General features: G+C 44.0%; 1 protein-coding gene across 2 annotated transcripts; it reads right to left on the bottom strand.

Annotated features, from left to right (window-relative positions):
* Positions 1-907: 907 nt before the first annotated feature.
* On the bottom strand, positions 908-21,289 carry LOC135912905 (cytosolic endo-beta-N-acetylglucosaminidase-like). Of its 2 annotated transcripts, XM_065445506.1 has the most exons (10): positions 21,068-21,289; positions 20,202-20,404; positions 19,270-19,418; positions 18,752-18,900; positions 16,040-16,357; positions 12,879-12,982; positions 5,913-6,021; positions 4,760-4,947; positions 3,088-3,339; positions 908-1,311 (listed from the first exon to the last, which is right to left on the bottom strand). In XM_065445506.1, the coding sequence occupies exons 2-10, from the start codon at positions 20,384-20,386 to the stop codon at positions 1,038-1,040; spliced, it is 1,728 nt and encodes a 575-aa protein (XP_065301578.1). In that variant the 5' UTR covers positions 20,387-20,404; positions 21,068-21,289; the 3' UTR covers positions 908-1,037. The 2 variants fall into 2 exon arrangements, with proteins under 2 accessions (XP_065301578.1, XP_065301577.1); XM_065445505.1 differs by lacking the exon at positions 21,068-21,289 and having other exon boundaries at positions 20,202-20,988.
* Positions 21,290-21,448: the final 159 nt, after the last annotated feature.

Raw genomic sequence — 21,448 nt, 5'->3', positions numbered from 1 at the left:
GATCGGTCCCAGCCACGGCAGTCGCATTGTGGTAGGAGCAAAATGCAAAAATGCGTGTTCACATGGATTTATAGGTGCATGCTAAAGTACCCTACGGGGGGTCAACCCCCCCCCCCCTCCTGAGTCTTCCAGTAAGGCATGCTTCATGACCACGTCGTGGTTTTGGCACTTAAAATTGAATTATATTGTCCTTCGCACTATTGGTGCAATTCGAGAAGAAATGCATTACTCAAGGAATGACTGCTCTCTGCTGTCAATGTAGATAATTTGATATTGCCTAATAAAAACAATGTTACTAAACAGGTTAATCATTCCAGCATCAAACCACTTAGGTCAGATTCTTTTCATAAAGTGACCAGCAGTGGTCTAGCAAGGGTCAACGTTTCGACGATTCAAATTGTTGAAACGTTGCTTCTAGAAACTTTTAAAGTGAAACTTTCTCTGCAAACCGAATTTGCCCAACCGTGGTTGCTGGGTGCTGCTGATGTCTTGCTAAACAGCCCCGACATAAACAATAAAATATTTAATTATGCGCGTGATGATGGGATCGAACCTCAGTGCTCCAACACAGCAGGCCGATGCTCTAACCATTAGGTCACAATTGCACGTATGCTTCTATCATGCCGATGCCAACTAGCTCTCAGAGGACAGCTGTATGTGTCACAATGCATAGCGCAGGTGCGCGAGAGCACAGGCGCGTGGCGCCAATTTCTTAAACACCAAGGACGCAGGAATGAAATGGGAAAACTCATAGCATATGCTCAACTGCTTCGTGAAAGCTTAGGTTCACATACTATTACAAGATGTGCGTTGGATCTGCACACATTTTCATGTTCGACCACTGTTGATTACTTGAGTCTCCCATCTTCCAGTGAACTTCCGTTGTGTTGGAACTCATTTTCATACGTCAAGTAACAATGTGTTTATAATGTTCTGTACACATATACGGTATATTACAAAAGCAGACGCCTTCTGTTGCTTATTCAAAACGAGAGTGCAAAATTTTAAAGTCGAATACAATGCCAACGTGGCGTCTATCATGATGTGCTGTTTTTGGCTTGCGGTGGCTGCTTCTCTGGCTCTTCAGAATCGTCTCCATCGCTACACATTGCCGCCTCGGGACCGGAGTCGTCAGAAACGTCATTTCCATCGTTGCTTGTAGCTGCTGCCTGATTGCTCTTCATCTTTTCTGGCCGGTCCACCACAAGCTCACCCAAGAGGCAAATGTTTGCTTGTGGCGAGACAAATGAGAAGCCTATCTCTTCCAGAATGGCACAGTCGGTGGTTCTCAGGTCCTCAATGCTGTATTTCCTGGCAACAGCAAGCAGAAATGGGTGAACAGATGTTAAAGTGTGCATTCGGTTCACGGTACTTGTAAGAAACAACAGTAAAATAAAATGGCCTAATAGGTGTAAACTGAATGAACGAATTAATAAATGAATTTTATTGAGAAAGGGGTGGCTCTGTGGCTTATGCTGGGGTGCAGAAGATGGGTAGGGTACAGAGAAAAGAGGCAGGAGTGAACCTCACCATCTCCAGCAAAGGCGAGACGGTTCACTTTTCAAACACGGTCCGCATTTAATGCGTGGTCCAAATTTAATGCATGGTTCACATTTAAAAGGAACATCCGGTTAGTATATCTGGCTACCAACAAGCACTGAAATGTGGCATGAGGGCTTGCAGACAACATTTTAATGCACAGATGTCAGCCTAATGCACCCATTACCTTCTATTTTTTTTCTCTCTCAATAAATCAGGAGTGTTTGAGCTATTGGCTTTCTTACAGTGTAGGTGTTCTACGGATGCAGTCAATCTTTCATTATCTGCTGCGTGCGTTCTGGTTACCGACTTGGTCTCGAATCTGACATCGAAATCACACAGCACCAGCACATCCCATATAGCAGAAACCTTGCAGAGTGTCGTCGTCAGAATGCAAGGTCATTGATGATCAAGTGACAGAGATGCTGGCAGAGGGAATAATTCAAGAAATGCCAAGTCCTCTTTGAAAAGCAACCACTGAATTCTTGCTGGTGTGCCAACTACTTGATTCACTACTGCAAAATGGCGGCCCTAACATCAGCAACCACAGCCCAAGTTTGTCACTTCATTTTACATTCAATCATACTCCACTGTCCACCTGCCGTATGTTGACCATGGATCTGACACTGACAATGTGAAAGCTGACAGCTGACAATGTGAAAAAACTACTTTGTGCACCTCAAACTTTCGACATTCAACATCTTGACACCTGCAACCTAATGGCTTGACCAAGAGCATGAACTGAACACTGTTCTAAATGCTCTCAACGTACATCGCTTCGGACCACAAAAACGGGGATGAAGTATCACCATTCGTGACCTGTGCTTTCAATATCGCAACACATTAAACAACCCCTTCTCTCGTGTTTATGCTGGCTAATTTCATCATTATGCTGGGCAATGCTTTTCTTTTTCTCATCCACAATGACTCCTGTAATGCATAGGCTTTTTTTCAAGCAGAGGAATCCCACCGACTTGCTAATTTGCACAAACTGACCTTACAAGACGAGTCCAAAGCACAATGTGGTATTCAACGCAAACTTATGCTCCTGGTGACCTCGTGGTGGTGGACTCTAATACGCAAACATGGCTTGGGCCAAAAACTGCTCGCACATTATTGTTGGTTGTTTCTGATCACTTGAACGAGGTGAACTACAAGATAGTGCACCGTACTACAGTGGCTGATGCTCATCCAAGGACGAGGTCATGCGTGTTGCCCGCCTGAAACCTTTTACCCCGTGATAATTGAGCGACTTGCCCTGAGGGCTTTGTCTGCAAGAGGAGCAATGCGAGAGCGCATAGAAGCTGAAAGTGAGAGAGGCACAAAGGAGAGATGCCTCGACCTGCACAAGCTGAAGAACATTATAAGGGGTGCTGAACAAGTAAGAGAAAAGCTGTGGTTTTTTGTGATTGCCACACTTTTTTGTGCTTTAGTTCTAGCTGCCTCAATAAAACCGAGTCAGACCTCTGTAACAAAATTCTTGGTGTTCACTTTCAAAACTGAGCACTCCTAAATTGCTGTTACTTAAACTTTGGCTTTCCTACACACCTGGTTATCCAACTGTTTCCAGAAACATCTGGGCTGTTGTTGGATCTGGACATGGAGATGTCGTGAACCACAGCATAACATTCCTCGTTAGGTACAGTAACCACGACACCCAGCAGGAGCTCCTCTCTCTCGCCCTTGGCTGTTGCTTTCAAGACCAGCACAATGTCATTCTCCATTGAGCTGCAGGGCTTCTGCTGCTTGAAAGTGTAGCTCACCGTCAGAGGGCCCAGCGGGAAGTCGCATCCAAACAATCTGCCAACAGAATTGGTCGAGGTTGTGATTTGGGCTTAAGCCTACATCATCACAGAAGGGTTCCATGTCGTGAAACTAGCACAGGAGACACAAGGAACATGTGTGTGTGTGGCCTGTTCCTCCTGCGAGCCTGATCTGTACAACAATATATATATATAGAAAGAGAAAGAAAAGCAACACCACTTACAGGATCACAGGAAGGTGAAACAAGCACAGGTGAACAAAAACACATGTGGTCGCTGAGCACACTGCGGTTTGCTGAGGACAACCGCATTTGGTGCATCGTCGGTGCCAAATTGCTAATAGTGGCACCTACATAAACATGCAACATCAAATTAGAACTGCACACCACGGTGGCGTTCAGTAGGCGGAGCATTGTAGGCATGCCCCACTCCGCCGTAATCTTTGCCGCGAAAGGCATTGAAAAGGGAGCGGAAGCACCGTGAAATGGATCATACAGCTATCTTTGATTGCCAACAACTCCACTTCTGCTGAACGCATTGAAGTACTTTATGTGGCAAAGTATTTCTGAAATAGTTAGTTCGTTAAAAGTGGAAGAACAATAAAAGACTGAGAGTAATGCAAGACGTACACATCAGCAGTTCAGAAGCTCGTTAAACATATAATGAAACAAGGCCACAAGCGATGGTGGCAACATGACAGTGGTGAAATCCTGCTGATGACCGTGAGCAGATGTCTCATCTGTCATCTGTCATCACATGATACAGTTACAGTAGACTCTCTTTAAATGGAACCTCAAGGGACTAGGGAAATTGGTTCCGTTTAACAGGAGTTCCATGTACTAAGAAACATTGCAGAGAGCATTGCATGAATACAAAGCCAACCAACCATGGGGATAGTGTTCCGTTTAAGCAGCAGTTTCGCTTGGGCGATTTCCATTTTTCGAGATTCCACTGTAGTTTCTTCAGAACAATATAGGTTGTTCTGAAGAAACGTAAAGAGCCATTGTGTATGTTGGAATGAGTGGTCCCGTATGAACTTCCCTATCTGCACTTCGCACAAAATGGAGTCCAGTGCTACTATACTTCAGATTACCCGGTCTCAAAATGCATGCACTCCAGGCGGTACCACAAAATACTTCTAACAAAGGAATATTTTGTCACAAGTGTCTATTGATAGAAGTCAAGCCTATTCTGGCACAGCTTAAAGCTCTGGAACCTCTGACGACAGCATCACACGTGAATGAACTAGAAGAATGACGTTGCACAGTTCTGTTGGGTGTGCATGAGTAAAATGTAGATCATGCTTATGATCAGTTGCAGCACCTGTCTTCTCGCTGTAAAAAAAATTCCTCCACTTATTTTCTACACTAGTCTTGAACACTGTTCTCTTTACCAGTGCACATAGACTTTCTGCATTCGTGGTTGAGAACCACTACTTTTCAGAGCCATCGACTCACCTAAAGTAAGGCACGGCCTCGGGCTGTCCCGGGTCGGGCAAGAAGCGAAACCGAAGGCAGCCGCCCCCACTGTATGCGTCTTCTGTATAGATATTGACCGAACCACATCCTTTGTACAGCCAAGTGTTCTGGTCACGCGGCTGCAGCTGCTGTTTAGACAGGTCGAACCACGGTTTCTTCGACACTACCTGCGAAGTTGGTCATACGGGTTTCCTACAGGAACCGCTTGTGTTATTGACAGCTTGATGTTATGTGGCCGCAGTCACCTCTCAGTCCTTCACCAAATTCTTTTACACAAGCACTCACTAAGCATTGCTGCCTCACTTTGGCACCCCATTTCAAAAATGCATGTGGTGATGTGTAAGCAATGCCGACACCCCCAGCTGCATGTGTTCCACATGCCTTTTTTACAGCAATAGCTAACATTTCGGGTTAACAATACGTGGCCGCAGTCAGAGGCTGTCGGTATGTCGGCAGTTTTTACAGCAATGCCCGTTAAGGCACTCTGTTAAACATGAAGGTGTTACGGAACGTAGTAGTATGCAGGTAACACCACCACCACATGTTTGCATTCAAGCAGACTTGTTACAGTAATAGGCAATATTATGTGGGTTAATGCTACGTGGCTGCAGGCAGAGGCTGTCACCAGTTTTTACATTAGGATGGATAGTTGGGCGTGTTGGTTAAGCATGATCTGAAGCGAAGGCACTAAAACGACGGAGGACAAAGAAGAAACACACACAGGGCGCCCTGTGTGTGTGTGTTTCTTCTTTGTCCTTTGTCGTTTTAGCGCCTTCGCTTCAGATCAGTTTTTACAGTAAGGCTCGATCAGGCGGCCCGTGGTGGTGGCAGTGGGCTACAGTGCACGGTGGTAATGCCTCAAATGACAACCAACAGCATCACTCAAGTGAATATATAATTAAGTGCCACCAGAACCAGCGTAAGCTGGCGCAACAGTGACCTTCGTGAACAGGCATGTTCTTCAGAAATATGCAATGCCTTCCATTTTTTTTTTCAATACCTTATATGCCTATTTATTATTATCTCTGCCATAACGATGATAGTTTTTCTGGTGTTCTGTGTCGATAGACGCATCACAAGCCACAACAGTTATCGGGGCAAAGCAACACTAAAAATAATGGCAGCTTCTGACCTGCCCCTCCTTGTAGAGGCTGTCACCAAAGCCCTGGCAGAAAGTGGTCGAGATGGGCGGCTCTCTCAGGCGCCATTCGGTGCAGCAGTGGTCGGGGAAGCTCCACAGCCTGCAGAAATGGTTAAATGCCATGCGTTCCACTGCACTCCGTTTCACACACAGCAAGCATCACACATAGCAAGCATCACACGTAGCAAAGGCTAGAAACACACGTCTCACTGCTTGCATTCACGACCAAAAAATAGCGAGTCACAAGCAAAAGCAAGATACAGGCACGGGCCATGTAATTGGATGTGAGATTGGAAGAACACTAAAGGAAAATTTCAGGTCAAACTAAATTGAAAGATTAGGCTTCTGTAATAGCGAATCGCTCATTCGTGATGAGATCAGAGCTTTTGCATGCGAGAAAATGACAAATATGGTAAAATTGGGAGTGCTGCCACCTGTTTCAAACTGTGCCATCTGTCATGTGACATCATCACTGGCTTATTCAAAAAACGGGAGGGAAGGAGGGAGGGAGGTCACATGGAGATTACGCCAACTCATCTGTTCTGGTGCGGGCAATAAAAATCAAGGAGCAACAGCGGGGTCATCCGAGGGCAATTTCCTATGCAAGAAAGTCATATATTGGCATGCAGGAAATGATGATAAGACATCTGCACAAATGTTTTATCAATCTAACTAGGCTTAACACTTTTCTTTGGTGTCCCTTTAAGTCTCATGCTCTTGTGCCACAAAATATGGCATAATTATTGCATGCAAGGCACTGCAGATATTAACCACTTTAGCATCAAGTGAGCCCAGCGGCTCGTTTTTGCAACCATTGGCCACAGTGCATCACTTGCATGTGCGGCCAAAACGTAAGTACGTCACATACAGGTAGCACCACGGTGCCCAAGTAGTATGAGACTTTCCGCAACCTTTCATCCCCTAGATGTAGTTGTAATGTATAAAGTGGTTATTCTGCAGAAAGTGTCAAGTACCAAAAACGGCCACACTGCAAAACGTGCGGAATGAGACTTCTGTGACCGCATTATTTGCATAGCTTCCGCCCCAGATGAAAATGTTTTTACTTCCAGCTGGATTATGGAACTGGAAATTTCACCCAGCTGGATACTTTTCTAGCTGGGAAGGCAGCTGGAAAAAATCCAGCTGGGTGAAATTTCCGGTTCCATAATCCAGCTGGAATATGTCCCAACTGGAAGGCCTTCCAGCTGGATCCAGCTGCAAGAAATGCTAGCTGTAATTCAGCTGGAAGAAGTTCCAGCTAGAATCTCCAGCCCGGACTGTGGGTCTACAGACCCTCAGACCGGGCTGGCACACAGCACCGGTCGCCATGGTGTTGAGCCTTGGCGACAACACCATGGTGTTGAGCCATGCTTAGGTGAAATCCCAGGGTGTAAGCTCGCATCAAGCAGGATACAAACTGGCCAGAACTCGCATGGATCTTAGCTTGCTGTCGCAAGTCACACTTAGTTCCTAATGTGACTGGCCGCAAGACCAACTGGTCCGGTGAAAATACATGCAGCCAAAACAGCACGGTGCTGAAACTTGCAACCATTTATTTGAACACTTGCAGCAAGGATTGGGGAAGCATATCTTGCATCTCCCTCAAGATGTGGAATACACTTGCACTTCTCCTTGTACCCCATCTGAAAAAAATATTTAGACATAGTGAGTGAACTTTAAAACAATCATCACTTTAATCCACTCAGTTCTAGTAAACAGTGACCTTTACCAAAATCACGCGGATTGTATCAACAGCCTTTGGACAGTACCACAGTTTACCTGCATCACAGACCCTTCTACAGTTTATGTGGCGCAAGGCCTCAACCTGAGCTCTCAAGAGGCTCTGAACTTGAGCTGCAGAAGCTATGCAATGATTGTTAAATTGTTTAGCGCCATTGACTGTGGCTTTAGTGCAAATAGAATTCAAATGAGCTCATTTGTATTTTGAACTAGGTGTGTGATGTAACTCAACAGCCTCCCAAGAAGCATTTCTCTGCTGAATAACAGGAGCTTGAGGGCCAATCTTTTTATGTTATTGTTGTTTTGCACCTATTCAAATGCCTGCCATTCATGCAACGTGTTTGCGAGCACGCACTTGCAGTGAAAGCACGCCATAAATGTGCTTCTATTGCGTTGGGCAGATTGACATATACGCACTAGTATTTAATAGACGTACGTATGTGCAACATTGGGCACAAACACTGCACGGCAATATATTCAAGTGGGCTATTGGAGACAAAAGGGGCTTACGCAAACTGGCAAGCACTTCACATATGCTGCGTGATAATTTTAAGTTTTATGCAATTTTTAACAAATCGCCTGTTGAAGATACCGTAATTCTAGTCCTTGAGCTGGATCCTTCAGAAGAGGAGATTACTTGCACGAAAAATCGGAACACATATTGAACTAATTTTAAAAAATTCAATAATTAACTTCATAATTTATTACATTACGGCACATATCGCAATCTACGAATTGTAGCCATTGAGATTGCCAGGCGTATCCACTTGGACTTACTTTCCAGAATGACACCAGTTAGAAATATGTGTCATCAAACTCGCCGTAAAGGTGCACTGTTGGTCTACTTACTTTTTTAACAAAACGCTCTTTTATGTATTGGAGCACAAAAGTAACTGGAACGCCCACTTATTCGTCTCACACTTTAGAAAATAATATATCGAAACTGATGTAATTCTGGAAATTCATTTAAGGTGGATCCATCTTGCAAACTCACAGGCTACAATTCGTACATTGTAATATGTGCAGCAAGGTAATAAGTTAATTTGTCAATTTTTGCTAATTAATTGAAGATGTCTTTCGATTTCGCATGCTAATAATGTCCACCTCTTCGAATAATTCCGCTCAGCGACAAGAACTATGATATCTGCCACAAGCCATTTCTACCAAATTCCGCAAAACATAAAAATGATCAACCTGTATACGAACATCACGTACAGCAGGGACCTACGATATCGTGCTCAAGCGTGCCAACATACAGGATAAAAATAAACATTAACTTACGCTCAAAACATAAGCAAGTGAAATAATTACCTCCAAATTGTAGAATCAGGGCTGGAGAAAACGGTGCTCTTCGATCCGCACTGGTGAATCACAACACCACAAAGTACAGCAATAACAATCGTTGATAGCCACTTGCCTGTACTTGTAACACCGTCCAGAGAAGGAACTGTCCAAAAATAATTACTTCATGCGCAAGATCATGCAGGTTCCTCACAAAAACTTGATCACACGCACACCCGAGAGACTCTCGTTGTCTCGCAAAATTGCCTCGCCGTGACAGTTTCCGCCATGTGCTGTACGAAACTAGAGCCCCTGTGGCGTCGTCACATTTTTTATATTCGTCCTGCCTTTGTAATGCTGCTGCTGTGAATAAAAACCCGAGCTTTTCTGAGAAATACTGATATTGCAATAACACGCTATTATATTATTATTCGTGTCAAAAGAGCAGATCAAGACAAGATACGAGACTAAAGCTCCTAAGTATTCAACAAATATGGCGGCGATTGTAGTGGCGTCGTGGAGACAGGAAAAAATAGGAGCAGCGGTCATTGCAGCCTGAACTGCTGAAGGTGCCACGTGTTAAGGCTCTTTTTTGTTAGAGAAGGAATTGCTATGCTGTAAACACTAGCCGTTTGCGCAACGGCTCATCATGACCAATCGGGCAAGCTCCTCGCTAGTGTAACATCGACAGTGTAGCAAGATATACAGTGTCGATCAAGAGCGCGTCGCTTTTGTCTATTACAAGTAACGTTCAATAAAAGTGGCAGTTTTCCTGTAGATATTTTTTTTTTGGCAACTCGATCACACAGGACACTTTCAATTGCAATCGATCCCGATCGGGCCCGATCGCGATCAAAGGTACCCTGAGTGACGAGCATTTCCATGCAGTTCATGCAATTAATTACGATTGTTGTCACAACGCAGAGAAATAAAAATATATTTTTTTTTTGCTGCAGCTGCAAGAGTAAAAGCTCTTCGTTCTGATACAAACACCACCTAGGGCTAAATATGGGCATGTTGCAGATACAAAAAATGTCTCAATGCAAGTGGGAAGCTCCACTTTCCAGTCGATAGATTCTACTTCCGGCTGGAAAATGCTCCATCCAGTTGTTTCCAGTTGGAAGCGCTGTTTCCAGCTAAAAAATGCTGTATCCAGTAGTTTCCAGCTGAAGCTGGAAAACTTCCAGCTGGTAGTGCTGCTTCTAGCTGGAAAACCAGCTGAGGTGGATTCCACTTCCAGCTGGAAAGTGCCATTCCCAGCTGAGGAGGATTCCACTTCAAGCTGGAAAGTGCCATTTCCTGCTGGCTCTGGAAAATTTCCATCTGGAAGGGCTGATTCCAGTTGGAAACCTGGCTGGGAAGACCATTTCCAGCTAGAAATTCAGAGCCCATTTTCATGTGGGGCAGCATTGCCTGCTAAGCTTTTCGAGTAATACAAAGGACTGCCCCGACTGGATTAAATTTTATCCAGGGTTGCACACGCATGCAGTTTTCTTTTGTTTGTTTTCCTTTTTTTTCTTTTTTTGCACTCTGTCTAGCACTGGAACGTGCCCAATAACAGCTGCGCTTTTTCACGATTACATCCGATGACACACATTTGCAACCATTCTTTCATTATTGCATTCTAAACCTGATGCACTGTCCCTTGGACTATCTCTGCAATGGACATTTGTGGTGCCATTGCATAATAATTTCCACTATACTATGTAAGGCTCCTTCAGCGCCCCCTCTTCCTTGCAATTGAACTAGATGAACAGTAAGGTGAACGACATTACTTAAACATTCCACTGCATCTGTCCGTGAAGCTACTGCAGCCTTCGGAAATGCTAAGGCTATTTCCGATCACCTTTAGCTACATATAAAACGCCATGTCATTGCTTCAACATTAGAATTTCCTTGAAGTGGCACGGTTCGATATTCTTTAACCTTTAATGACATACCCGCTATTTCACTATGCGCAATCTCTCCCACGTGCTGTTCGTGCAAGCAAAATTTGGGTCGCCAAATTTGGCTCACTAGTGGTTCCTGATAAAAGAGGAAAAATTTACGGCAGATTTTGAACACCAAGGCCAACTTCAATTAAATTTTGGGGCCTCGTAAGAAGGCCTGCTTCACATAGGGGTAGGCATTAAGCAGCCTCTGTGCAAAATTTTACCTTTTAAACACAAGTGGATGCGTCGCGAAAGGCTTGCAAAAGCAGACATTTTTGATGCCAAAACTAGAAAATATTGTTCGCATTAGCGCTCACCAGGAGTGACGCATTACTCAGAGCATACAGCTCCTTCGCATGATCTCAGAGGTTGGCCATTGGCCACGGCTTCCCACGGTATGCTGAAAAATCTCGGAGGTGACGTGCTGGGACTTGCGTCACATTCACTAACTACCACATGCATGTGTCACTTGCTTGAATGTTAATTAAACACTGCTTATAAAGGATTTGACAATTATACCTGCCCTGGAGCTTTGCCAAGACTGCTTCATTAGTAATACACTACGTCATTTATAGCCAATTCAGCCAAATTGAAATTTACTTGCAGTTGGCCTTTAGCGATAAGCTAAATGCTGCTCTTTGTTGATTCCCACGAGACTACAAAGATCTCTTTATTTTTATAATTATTGCGCTATTATTATTATTATTATTATTATTATTATTATTATTATTATTATTATTATTATTATTATTATTATTATTATTATTATTATTAACCATTTTGTTGTTTCGTGGCATTGATTGTCCAGTGACTTCAAACTCTGATCAATTGGGACCAATTAGTACATCAAGCCCCATCAAAGCATTCAGTTCGAACACAAATATGCATAACCCTAGCCTGCTAATTAGTACTTACAATGCTAGACAATTCTATCTGCATTAGTTCTAATACATTGGTGGACAATCTAATATGGTCAAACCCAGTTGTAACAATATTCAAGTGCCATGAAAATCCCACTGTTACAGCTGATAGTTGTTATGACTGGATTGCAGGAAAGAAAGCAGAGGGGACAAACATTCAAACATCTTAATTAGACAGAACGTAGCACAGTCGAACCCACTTATAGCACTATACTGGTTTTAATAACACTCAGATGTAACAATGAGCACCTACTGCATTGTGAACTTTTGTGCACATTCTGTGGCAAAATAAACCGCTTACTACAGTGTTCCCATGTCACATTACCGGCTATTAAAGTCCTTCCGGCGTACACTCCCAGTAGCCAGATTTAATTGTTATAGCCAATAATGCAGCATTGGAACGTTGTAGTAAGCAGCTCACTTTACCATAGGACACACACAAAAGTCGAGAGTACATTGGTTGCTCAATGTTATCCAGTATTGTTTTAAGTGGGTTCAAGTTATTTCTATGAGTTCGTCAGCCAGCACTATCATAATGTATATGCACAACTGCAAACGACCTCAGGTCTTGTATGCAGCTAACCTAACCTACTTATAGACCTTGTTCTCATTTTGTTGACTACCTATAGACTAAAATATAACCAGTGCATGTTTGCAGTGGACTCACAAGAAACTAATAAACAATAGCGGATTTGGAAAATACTGGTAGTAGGCATTTCCACTCTGTTAGGTTGCCCCTCACAATATGGCCAACGTCCCTCCCGCAGCACCATCGAGCCAAGCATTTTACATCCTTCCATCTTATTTACAAGAATTTTACACCCTCTATTGCAAACAGCAGGGATGTAGTAAGAAAGGATGGTAAGGCAATGCAGCGTCAGCTGCTTTGCCTTATCATCTTTCCGCAACAGCGTGTACATGAAATACAAAAATTATTAAGATTAACATAAATATGTATTGTAATTACTGCTAAGATGTGGTACGTAAAACGAAATGTCAACTGCTTGCATGTTTACAAGAAGGCATGCTCCAATAATATGTGTGACATTATTACATATACTCCCGGTGACATCTCCAGAACTCACCGGCACTGGTTTGCTATAAACCTCCGCCTGTCTTGAGCCTCGTACACCCAACCAGCACCGAAGATGGCTGCCGACAAGCCGAGCTTACGTGCTGTCTCGACTACCTGAAACGAAACAAAGGTTTGACAGACGATGCTTATGTTAAGACGAAGGTAATGAAAAAGACTTTTGTTTTTCGTGAACCTCATGAAATGTGATCTTTGCATTGCAGCCCACAGGATTCATCTCTCGACATGGTATGACCCCAAAAGGTTAAGAAGTTTCTCCATGTTGATTCTCTGGAAGTGTGCGAATATTCAAAATTTTGAACACAAATCACATAGTCTTTAGTATTTCATTCGTGCTTGATTTGAGAATTCACCAAGTGAAATTGCTAATGTTCATTAGAGTTCGAATATAAGGGATAACTGTACTTATTGGTGTCTCGATCGAGGGACAAAGACCAACGCAAGTGAGGGACTACTCCGAATGATTCAGCTGCAGGACAGCTGAAGTTCTTGCACAGAGGCCCCAGTTCCTGAGCGAACACATGAGGCAGATAACTTTTCAATAATTTCCAGTAACTCTAAAGGAATGCCTCATTGTTAACCAGCCTACTCATATATAAATCTGTTGCCTTGATTTAAGCAAAATAATTTATTATTTGGCCAATCTTATCATGTCTGTCTCCGATTAAAAACCATGCGGGGTGCAGTACGGTGACCTCTCTTCTAAAGAACACTACACTCTAAATTCATCTGATGACAGTCTGTACCCTGGTTTTATAAATGTCATTGTCATTATGTGTCATGCGAGCACGTTCAGTTTGGAACAGCATGGCATGCATGTGTCATAGAATTTAGCCTCTATTTCTTTTTTTGAACACGTTCACTGCGATGCGGGTCACGGCAGTGTGGCAGTGGGTCGCACTGTACGGCTGTGCAGGGCTTTCCTGCGGCGCTCGTGCAACATATCCACTAGAAATCAATGGAGATGAAACATTCTGGTCACCCTTGTGATTTGCCGGTCATGACCAGTGGGTCATGACCGGAGTTGGGTAAATACCCTCGTTTATTGGGTTTTCCTCTCTCACCATCACGGTGCCAGCCACGTCCTCACCCCACCCTCGCGCTAAAAATTTTGTTCGCCCTCGACATGAGCTATGAAAAATTTACTCACTTACCGTCATGTCGAAAAGGCTACCATCCCGTCAGAAAGAAATCTGGGATAAGTGCGGCCAGAGAAGCCTGTTTAGATGTGCTCAGTGCAGAGTAGATTGTGCAGTTTCTGCCTTCATTGTCTTCATCAATGACCAAATTTTGAGCTAGCATTCCCGGTACGGTTCACATGAAACCTGCTGTTCATTTGCCAATCGTGAAAGTAAAAAGAATGGTCGAGACACCAACAGATTAATACGTACCACATATCTATAGTTAGAAGTGCAAGAGCACACAACTTGTCATCCATGTCCAAAAAAAAAGAATTTGCTTAGAGCCCATCACTCCTCACATGTATGTAGCACTGTACCATCGCAGCACAAAATGCCAAAAAAGTACTAAAAGCAAAAAATAATAATAAAATAAATAAATAAAAACAGAAACAAAAATATAATTGCTGTAGCACTTAATCGAAGAAAGTACTGTTGCGGTTTTCGTGTTGGTAAATCGTCCGATGGTGATGTTAAATTCGCAGGAATATGGAATGCCACTTTGGATGCAAACATGTTAGCAATGCTGAATTTTACCTGTGTGCATGCCTGCCGTGGTGGCTCATTAACTAATGCTTATCACGCCAAGCATGAGCTCACATCTTGCATTTATGCCACAGCGGCTGCATTTAGGTAACCTCTATAACATCACAACAGTGCAACATTACAAAGGTTAAGCTGAAACACTTAAGATGCATGTTTACTGCAAATAAAGCTCCTCGATCAGCGTTGCGATGAGCCAGCAGAAGCATAAAACAAATCAGTTTTGGTTGTACTGAAGCTGAGCTTAGCTATATTAACAGCATGTTTTTTTTCTTCTCCTTTTTCATGCTCCCTTCACTAGGTCAACAAACGCTATCAATACCTAAAAAGCCTCAAACCTCAAGTTCTTGTTCCTCTTTAATCAGAACAAGAAAAGGTGAATTCCAGAATGTCTATTTCAGATAAACAAGTGCGCTGAACTGTGGTAATCAATGGGGAAAAAAACAACAACGTTGGAGCAATGCCAAAAAGTCACCACCACTGTTCCCACTTCAGTTGCTGCTGCAGCTCCTGGTCACCATGTTTAGCTACGGCTAACATCAACAGCCACTTATGACTGAGGTCTGTTACAAGTGGGCTTTGACGTACATCTGAGCTTGGGACGCTTCCTGCCAGTGCGCTTTTCAAAACCTCAGAACTCGAACCCATCACGCATACACTCTAGCAGCTTCTCTGCACTTCAGCAATATGAATTGTGTCTTCCTCTTTAGCTTCACGCCGTTGCCGTCGCACTCCCTCACCAATTTTTCAAAGCCCATCCATACTTCACCCTCACCTCACCTTGAGGGCAAGGGCAGATGAGGGCAATCAAGGACACCTTGATGAGGGTGCCCCACATCTGGTCACGACATACCAGAGGCGTATGACAAGTGGCCCAACGAGGAGTCATGATGCACAGGAATCAAGACTTCAAAGAAGTACAGTGAACATGCTAGCCAAGTGTGCCACACGAACTTCACACTTCGCTTTGTTTAGAATGCGTAAACATTCAATATTTGTTTCAACATTCGGAAGTTGTTTTTCTAGAATACTCGTACTCAATTCGATTAGCAAGTCACATTATTTGAACCCCTGTATAATGGCTCCTCAAAGCGTTCAGCCTGCAATATGGTCAAATGGAAATCATCCTTTTGAGAAATTTCTGTGGAAATTTGAAAAGTAATGCCATGCTTCAGCGAGCGATCACAGTTCCAGGAAATATAAACAGGGTGTAATAAAAAAGCGCCGGTTAGCCCGGCGCATCTCCAGCGTATAAAAGGCAACGAAGAACTGCCGGTTAGACAGGCGCATCCACCAGCGCTTTACGCACGGGGCCAGTTCCGACTGCTCGCAGGGTTTTGACTACCGCACCGAGTTCAACCTGTCACTCTTTGCGTACCCTGTCAATAAACACCTTGACATTTGGTGGAGGGAGCTATCGAGCTTCACTCACCTTGTATGTTTCAAAGCCAGCACGGTAACTTGTCAGTCGTGCGTAGACATCAATGCCGACGTAAACATCGCTCTTGCGGGGCCCAGCAAAGGACGCCGACTGTTGGAGCATGTCCTCGGTCCAATGAGAGTTGAGAAATATTCCGTCGCAAAGGTTGAAGAAGTCACAGTTTTGCTCATTGAGCTGGTTCTGCCAGTCCACCGTCCCGTCGTGCACAACGCTGTCATACCAGATGACCAGCGAATTGGGCACAGACTGGTGCGTCTCCGTGGTGATGGCAAGAAGCAACTCCTTCAGGAACCCAGCATGGCATTTTTCCTGGAAGCAAGAATGGTGCGCTCCTGTTTTAGTGCACTTTATTTGAGCCTCGTGCTATTGCAGGTTAGTGCAGAGCTACAACAGCTGGGCAAATGTTTGAACTGACACTATAGCAGACACCAAGTCAGCTTATACTGAAAAAAAGTATTCTTTCGAAACTTCATTTTTGTAACAGCACAACTAGGTGAGCTTGTCGGTACAACTGGCTGATTTGCAAGCAAAAAACATTTTTGTACTGTTCATGAAAAACATGAACAGTACATTATTTGCAAGCAAATAAAGCAATTTCAAAAACAGGAAGATACCCGCTGTTTTCTGTGTTCCCATTTTCTAAAACGATTTCTTGTTTTGTCCCATTTTAGCACTGTTTGCTTCTAAATCTATTTTTGTTAATTTTGCAGTGATAGGTTGACTATTAGAAGACAAAAGTGAAAGCTGCAGTTACTTTTTTTTTAAATTTTCTACAGAAACCCAAGCGCTGGTACACCACTGGTGCATTGGGGATTTCAAAATACTTTATTGCATTTGGGCTACAACAACTAAAAGAACACGCGACAGTTCACAACCGGAACCATCTGCACCTTTCTGTTTGCAGTGCCGTGCACCTCTCCTGAATCAAACAACCCTTTAGCAGGTTCAGTCTCTTTAATTCTTTTAGAATACAATGTAGTCAAGCTTTAGCATAAAAGAATCATCTAAGCTCAAGCAGACACCGTCAAAATTGACGACACCACAGCAAGATGATGCGGTAACTTCCAAGGCTTCCTCACCACTCATCTTGCTTTGCATATTTTCCGGCTTACCCAAGCCTGTTCTCACAGTAAAAGTAGCTGTTGTTGGGCATTGTAGAGGGGTAATTTATTATTACATGCAGCTAAAGTTATATTTTAGTGTCCCTCTAGGCATCACTAGCAGCATGCTGGGAAACTAAAGTGAAATTCTTTCAATGATCACAGCCATTGCAAACACTTTCAGCGTGATGTCGAACACCCCAGGTGGCCTAATCACAGTGACCTGAGGCGACCTAATCGGGTGGCCATATGGGGTGGCCTAACCGCTCTGTTCTGCTCACTGGACAAAGTGGAAGCCACTTTGTCCAGTAAGCAGAACGGAGTGGACCGAATGCTTCAGAGGGTGCAGACCAAAGCAAGCAATTTTATTCAAGTTGGCATACATATAGACATACATTAGTGATGTTGGCGACAACATGCAATAGGGAACACACACCCCCAGAGCTTGACCCATCACCAATTATCCCTTAAGGGGACAGTGAGGATAAAAATGATTTAACCTGTATTAGTAATTTATACTTTTACAATACCAAAAACACCATTCACACTGCGAGAAGACGCTTTGTAACCCAGAAAACATGCGAGGAGGAGAGACTGGGGGTGCCGCCACCTTGAAACTCCCACACCAGGTTACCATATGTCATGGATTTTGAAGGACTCTGCTAGGGCATAGTTAATTCTTTATACGTGGAAACGGACTATATCGTGTTCTAAGGTGCCAAACATTGAACATGGCACAGTTCTGGGAAGTTATACTGAACCAACGCGGTCAAAATAAAAGAGAACAAATACTTTGAAATTTGTGACATCACCTTAAGGTACCACCTCGCAGGTTTCGGTGTGAGATTTGAAAGATTCTTACTGTTGACCTTCACTTTCTCTTCTTATAATCAACCTTAATTGTGGAATTGATAAAAAATGTAGTTCTCAAAGAATACTTTATCACTCTTAAACTGTTGTCTAAACAGTCTAATCAAGTTGCCCTCTTTAGGGTCCTTTCAAAATGAAGGAATTCAGTTGGTTGTCCTACAACAGGTAAAAGAGCGTGTGACAGCATTTTACTACAGGCATGCAACACGTGAATGGTAGAAGGTGACATTGTATTGCATTCCCGGTTTAGTGGCAGACAGTAAAAACTGAAAGGCAAATTTTAAATGTATACACAGCGCCGAGCGATTCAAATGCGATAATCAGCCTGCATGCATGTCAGCCAATGCCACCAGTGGGCATTGGAAACACCGAGCGAATAACTGAACACCGAACACCGAGCTAACACCAAGTGGCACAAGAGACGCTGGTCACCACGTGGGCCGATTACTGCGTTTGAATCACTGAGAATTGTTTGTCACGGAGGAAAGCAACAACACATGCAACTACACAGAGCAAAGCAAACACATAATTTTTTTTTGTTGTTATCGTTCGCTCTGTACTGCATCTTGCATTGTTATTTGATACTTGTTCCTATAGTATTTATGCTGTTTTTTGTCCCGCTTACTCAAGGCCCTTCTGGGCCCTGTAAGGTATCTTGAATAAATCAATAAATAAATACAGATTCTGCACTTGGTTTGCACAGTATCAAAAAAGATAGTTAAATGACACAAACCACGTTGCTCTCAATGTCAACAAACCATCCATCAAACTGGGAGAGAGCTGCGATGAGAGCCAGTTGAGACGCTACTTTTGACAGGAGGTTGTCACGTCTGATGGTATCGAGAACTTCCGTGCCCTGAGATGACTCGATAATGAAGGTTCCTGGATATTCAAAACCAAATTAAAATCCAGTTGTGAAGAGCCCGTTTCTGTGAGAAAAGCTTACGGCGAAACGCAGGGGCAGTATTCTCGAGGCATCACTTTTGGGGATAGGGTCACTTTCTCCATATTCCGAACGCGTGGCTTGGCAACAAATGAGCGCTCGTACACTGCCAACAGCATTCATGGTGCTGTGCTAAGCTTACTATCCACACAGCACCGGGAATGCAGTCTGTTGTACACTTCGACAGTTCAGTGCCGAGTCGCGTGAAATCTCACATAAGTCTATGGCCAAAAGTGCTTCCTTATGAATAACACCCTATGTAAATTAGGGCTTAACAGCAAGAGGCGGTGCCTCACGCAATGCCTTACCCAAAACTTTGACGCCGTGCCTGTGGGCGGCCGATATCCAGCCGGGAGGTGGGATTGTGACCATGTGGTGGGAATAATAGACGAAGCTGTCAATTACTTGCCAGTGGTGAAACCGGTAGCTCTGGTGTTTGGAAGAACCATGGATGAACCTAGAAAAAAAGCACAGATCTGTGAATATGTAAGCACTAATTAAGGCATGGTGGCCAAGAAGGTCATCATGTTGTACTCCTCAGTGCCGAGTTTGCGCGCTACTCTTGCGAATCGCAGCATGTCTGAGAGGAAGCTGACATACTCATGCAGCTTCCGTCATGACCAAACAGGCCATATGCCACAGGTGGTGCACCCCTAGGTGGCCAGAGGACACTGCGGCTCTCATTTACACCACCAGTGCAGGTGACGCCGAGTGTTAAATGCCGAGGTTTGCCCAGTCAAAACCCAAGTAATGCTCCTGCATGACACATTCCGAGTGCGATCTTTGTCTCGGGTTAAGCATTTCTAGGCATTTATTTATTTCAAGTACCCTCAAGGTGAAATGACGTCACAGGAAAAAAATCTGAATCACGTCCCTCCAATTTTGCTTCTGCTCGCTAGGCTGCGTGTTCTGGTGCTTTGTGTCGACTTTGGAATTAAGCATCAGCGCAAGGTGTCTATACCAGTAAGTAAGGTTAGACAATTTCCTTCAGCCACTGAGGTCCAACTTCCGAGCAGCATGAAACTTAGATCACGCCCAAAGACACTGCAATTAAGATTAAGTTGCTAACACCTTAATTATAGAAATAATTTAAGTGGGGTATGCAACTTTCGTCAGAGCAGCTAAACCCAGAGCATGCACAATAATGTAAGTCCGGCATATGTACCTTTTGAATCTTCAGTCGGACGCCACAAGCATACAGTGATGAACTCTCTTAATCTCCATGCACTTGCGTACCTACCTGTCCTCCTGGTAGCCACTTATTATGTCATGGCACAGAAGGGTCTTTGGGTCCTCTGGTCTGCCTCGTTTTATGTTCCTTAGCGGCTGCACTGTGCACAGAGGCGGCCTCTTGAAGCTGAGGAGCTCTGCTAACGTATCCAGCGGAGTGACGGTCTTGTCTGGATTGACCTCCTGATCAAGCATCGTTGTTGGGACCAACGCCTATACAGCTTCGGTTTCAGCAAGCTGAGCGCAAAGAACACTCAACACTATGCTCGATTTCGAATTCGTAAACGTAAAAAAAAAAGATCCGCGCACCACAGGCCACGTGTGGCACGTGCAAGGCCTTCTTCTTCCTGTCTCGTACCCACGAGGCCGTTACGCCGATTGACATGTTTCTCCTTCTTTTTCCTCGCGTGCTTGCGTTTAATCCAATGGATCAGCCAAGACATCATTCTCAAATTTATGAGCACGTACTGACGACGTCCCAAGAAGTCGGGCTGCAGGCGTAAGAACGCTACATATTCTCGTTCATTTCACCTGTAGAAAGACAGAAAGCACCGCTATTTGGACATCATGTCATATTTTAAAGGGCACTCTCACTCTCTCTTTTTAATATAATCCGATTCCTGGTCAACGCCTTTGTAGTGGACATTTATGTGCACCATACTTAAAGGGAAATGAATAAAATCGGCTGCGATGGGTGCGACGGGGGCTTGGAAATTTTATTTCACCAATTCACGCTGCGAAACAAATGAACTTTCGCGCAGCAAAAATCCCAAACATTGTGTCCGAGACACGTTTTTCTTCTTATTCCTCTTTGTTGTTGTTGTTGTTGTTGTTGTTGTAAGAGAATGCGCGGAAGCCGACGAGTTCAAAGGATACCGAAGTGCTTGGGTCAGTCAGGTGCTGGCAGGTCTATCACCAACGGCGTCCTCGTGAGACCGAGCGATTGCATTTTGTAAAGGCTGCACGGCGGAAGGTGAAGGTAAACGAGAGCCATGACGCCGCCGTTGCTGACAGAGCGTGTTATCAGTGGTGACTTTTACAGTTACGGTATATGCTACCAAAGGTAGTGCTTTGCTTTGCCATCATCGCCTTCTCTAAGAGGAGGCGCTGGCTTTGCAAGCAGAACATGTCTCTTGTCGGACCCGCTACGGAGGGGGCGGTGTACTACAATGTGTGCTCGCATACGCACGCGATTCAAGGCGAACTCAAAGCAGGTAGAAGCTTTGCATTCATAGCAAAATTTGACAATAACCGTAA

The sequence above is a fragment of the Dermacentor albipictus genome, chromosome 8 (assembly GCF_038994185.2).
Source record: "Dermacentor albipictus isolate Rhodes 1998 colony chromosome 8, USDA_Dalb.pri_finalv2, whole genome shotgun sequence".
Classification (NCBI taxonomy): Eukaryota; Metazoa; Arthropoda; class Arachnida; order Ixodida; family Ixodidae; genus Dermacentor; species Dermacentor albipictus.
The sequence above is the reverse complement of the archived record's forward strand: the minus strand, read 5'-3'. Positions and strand labels throughout refer to the sequence as shown.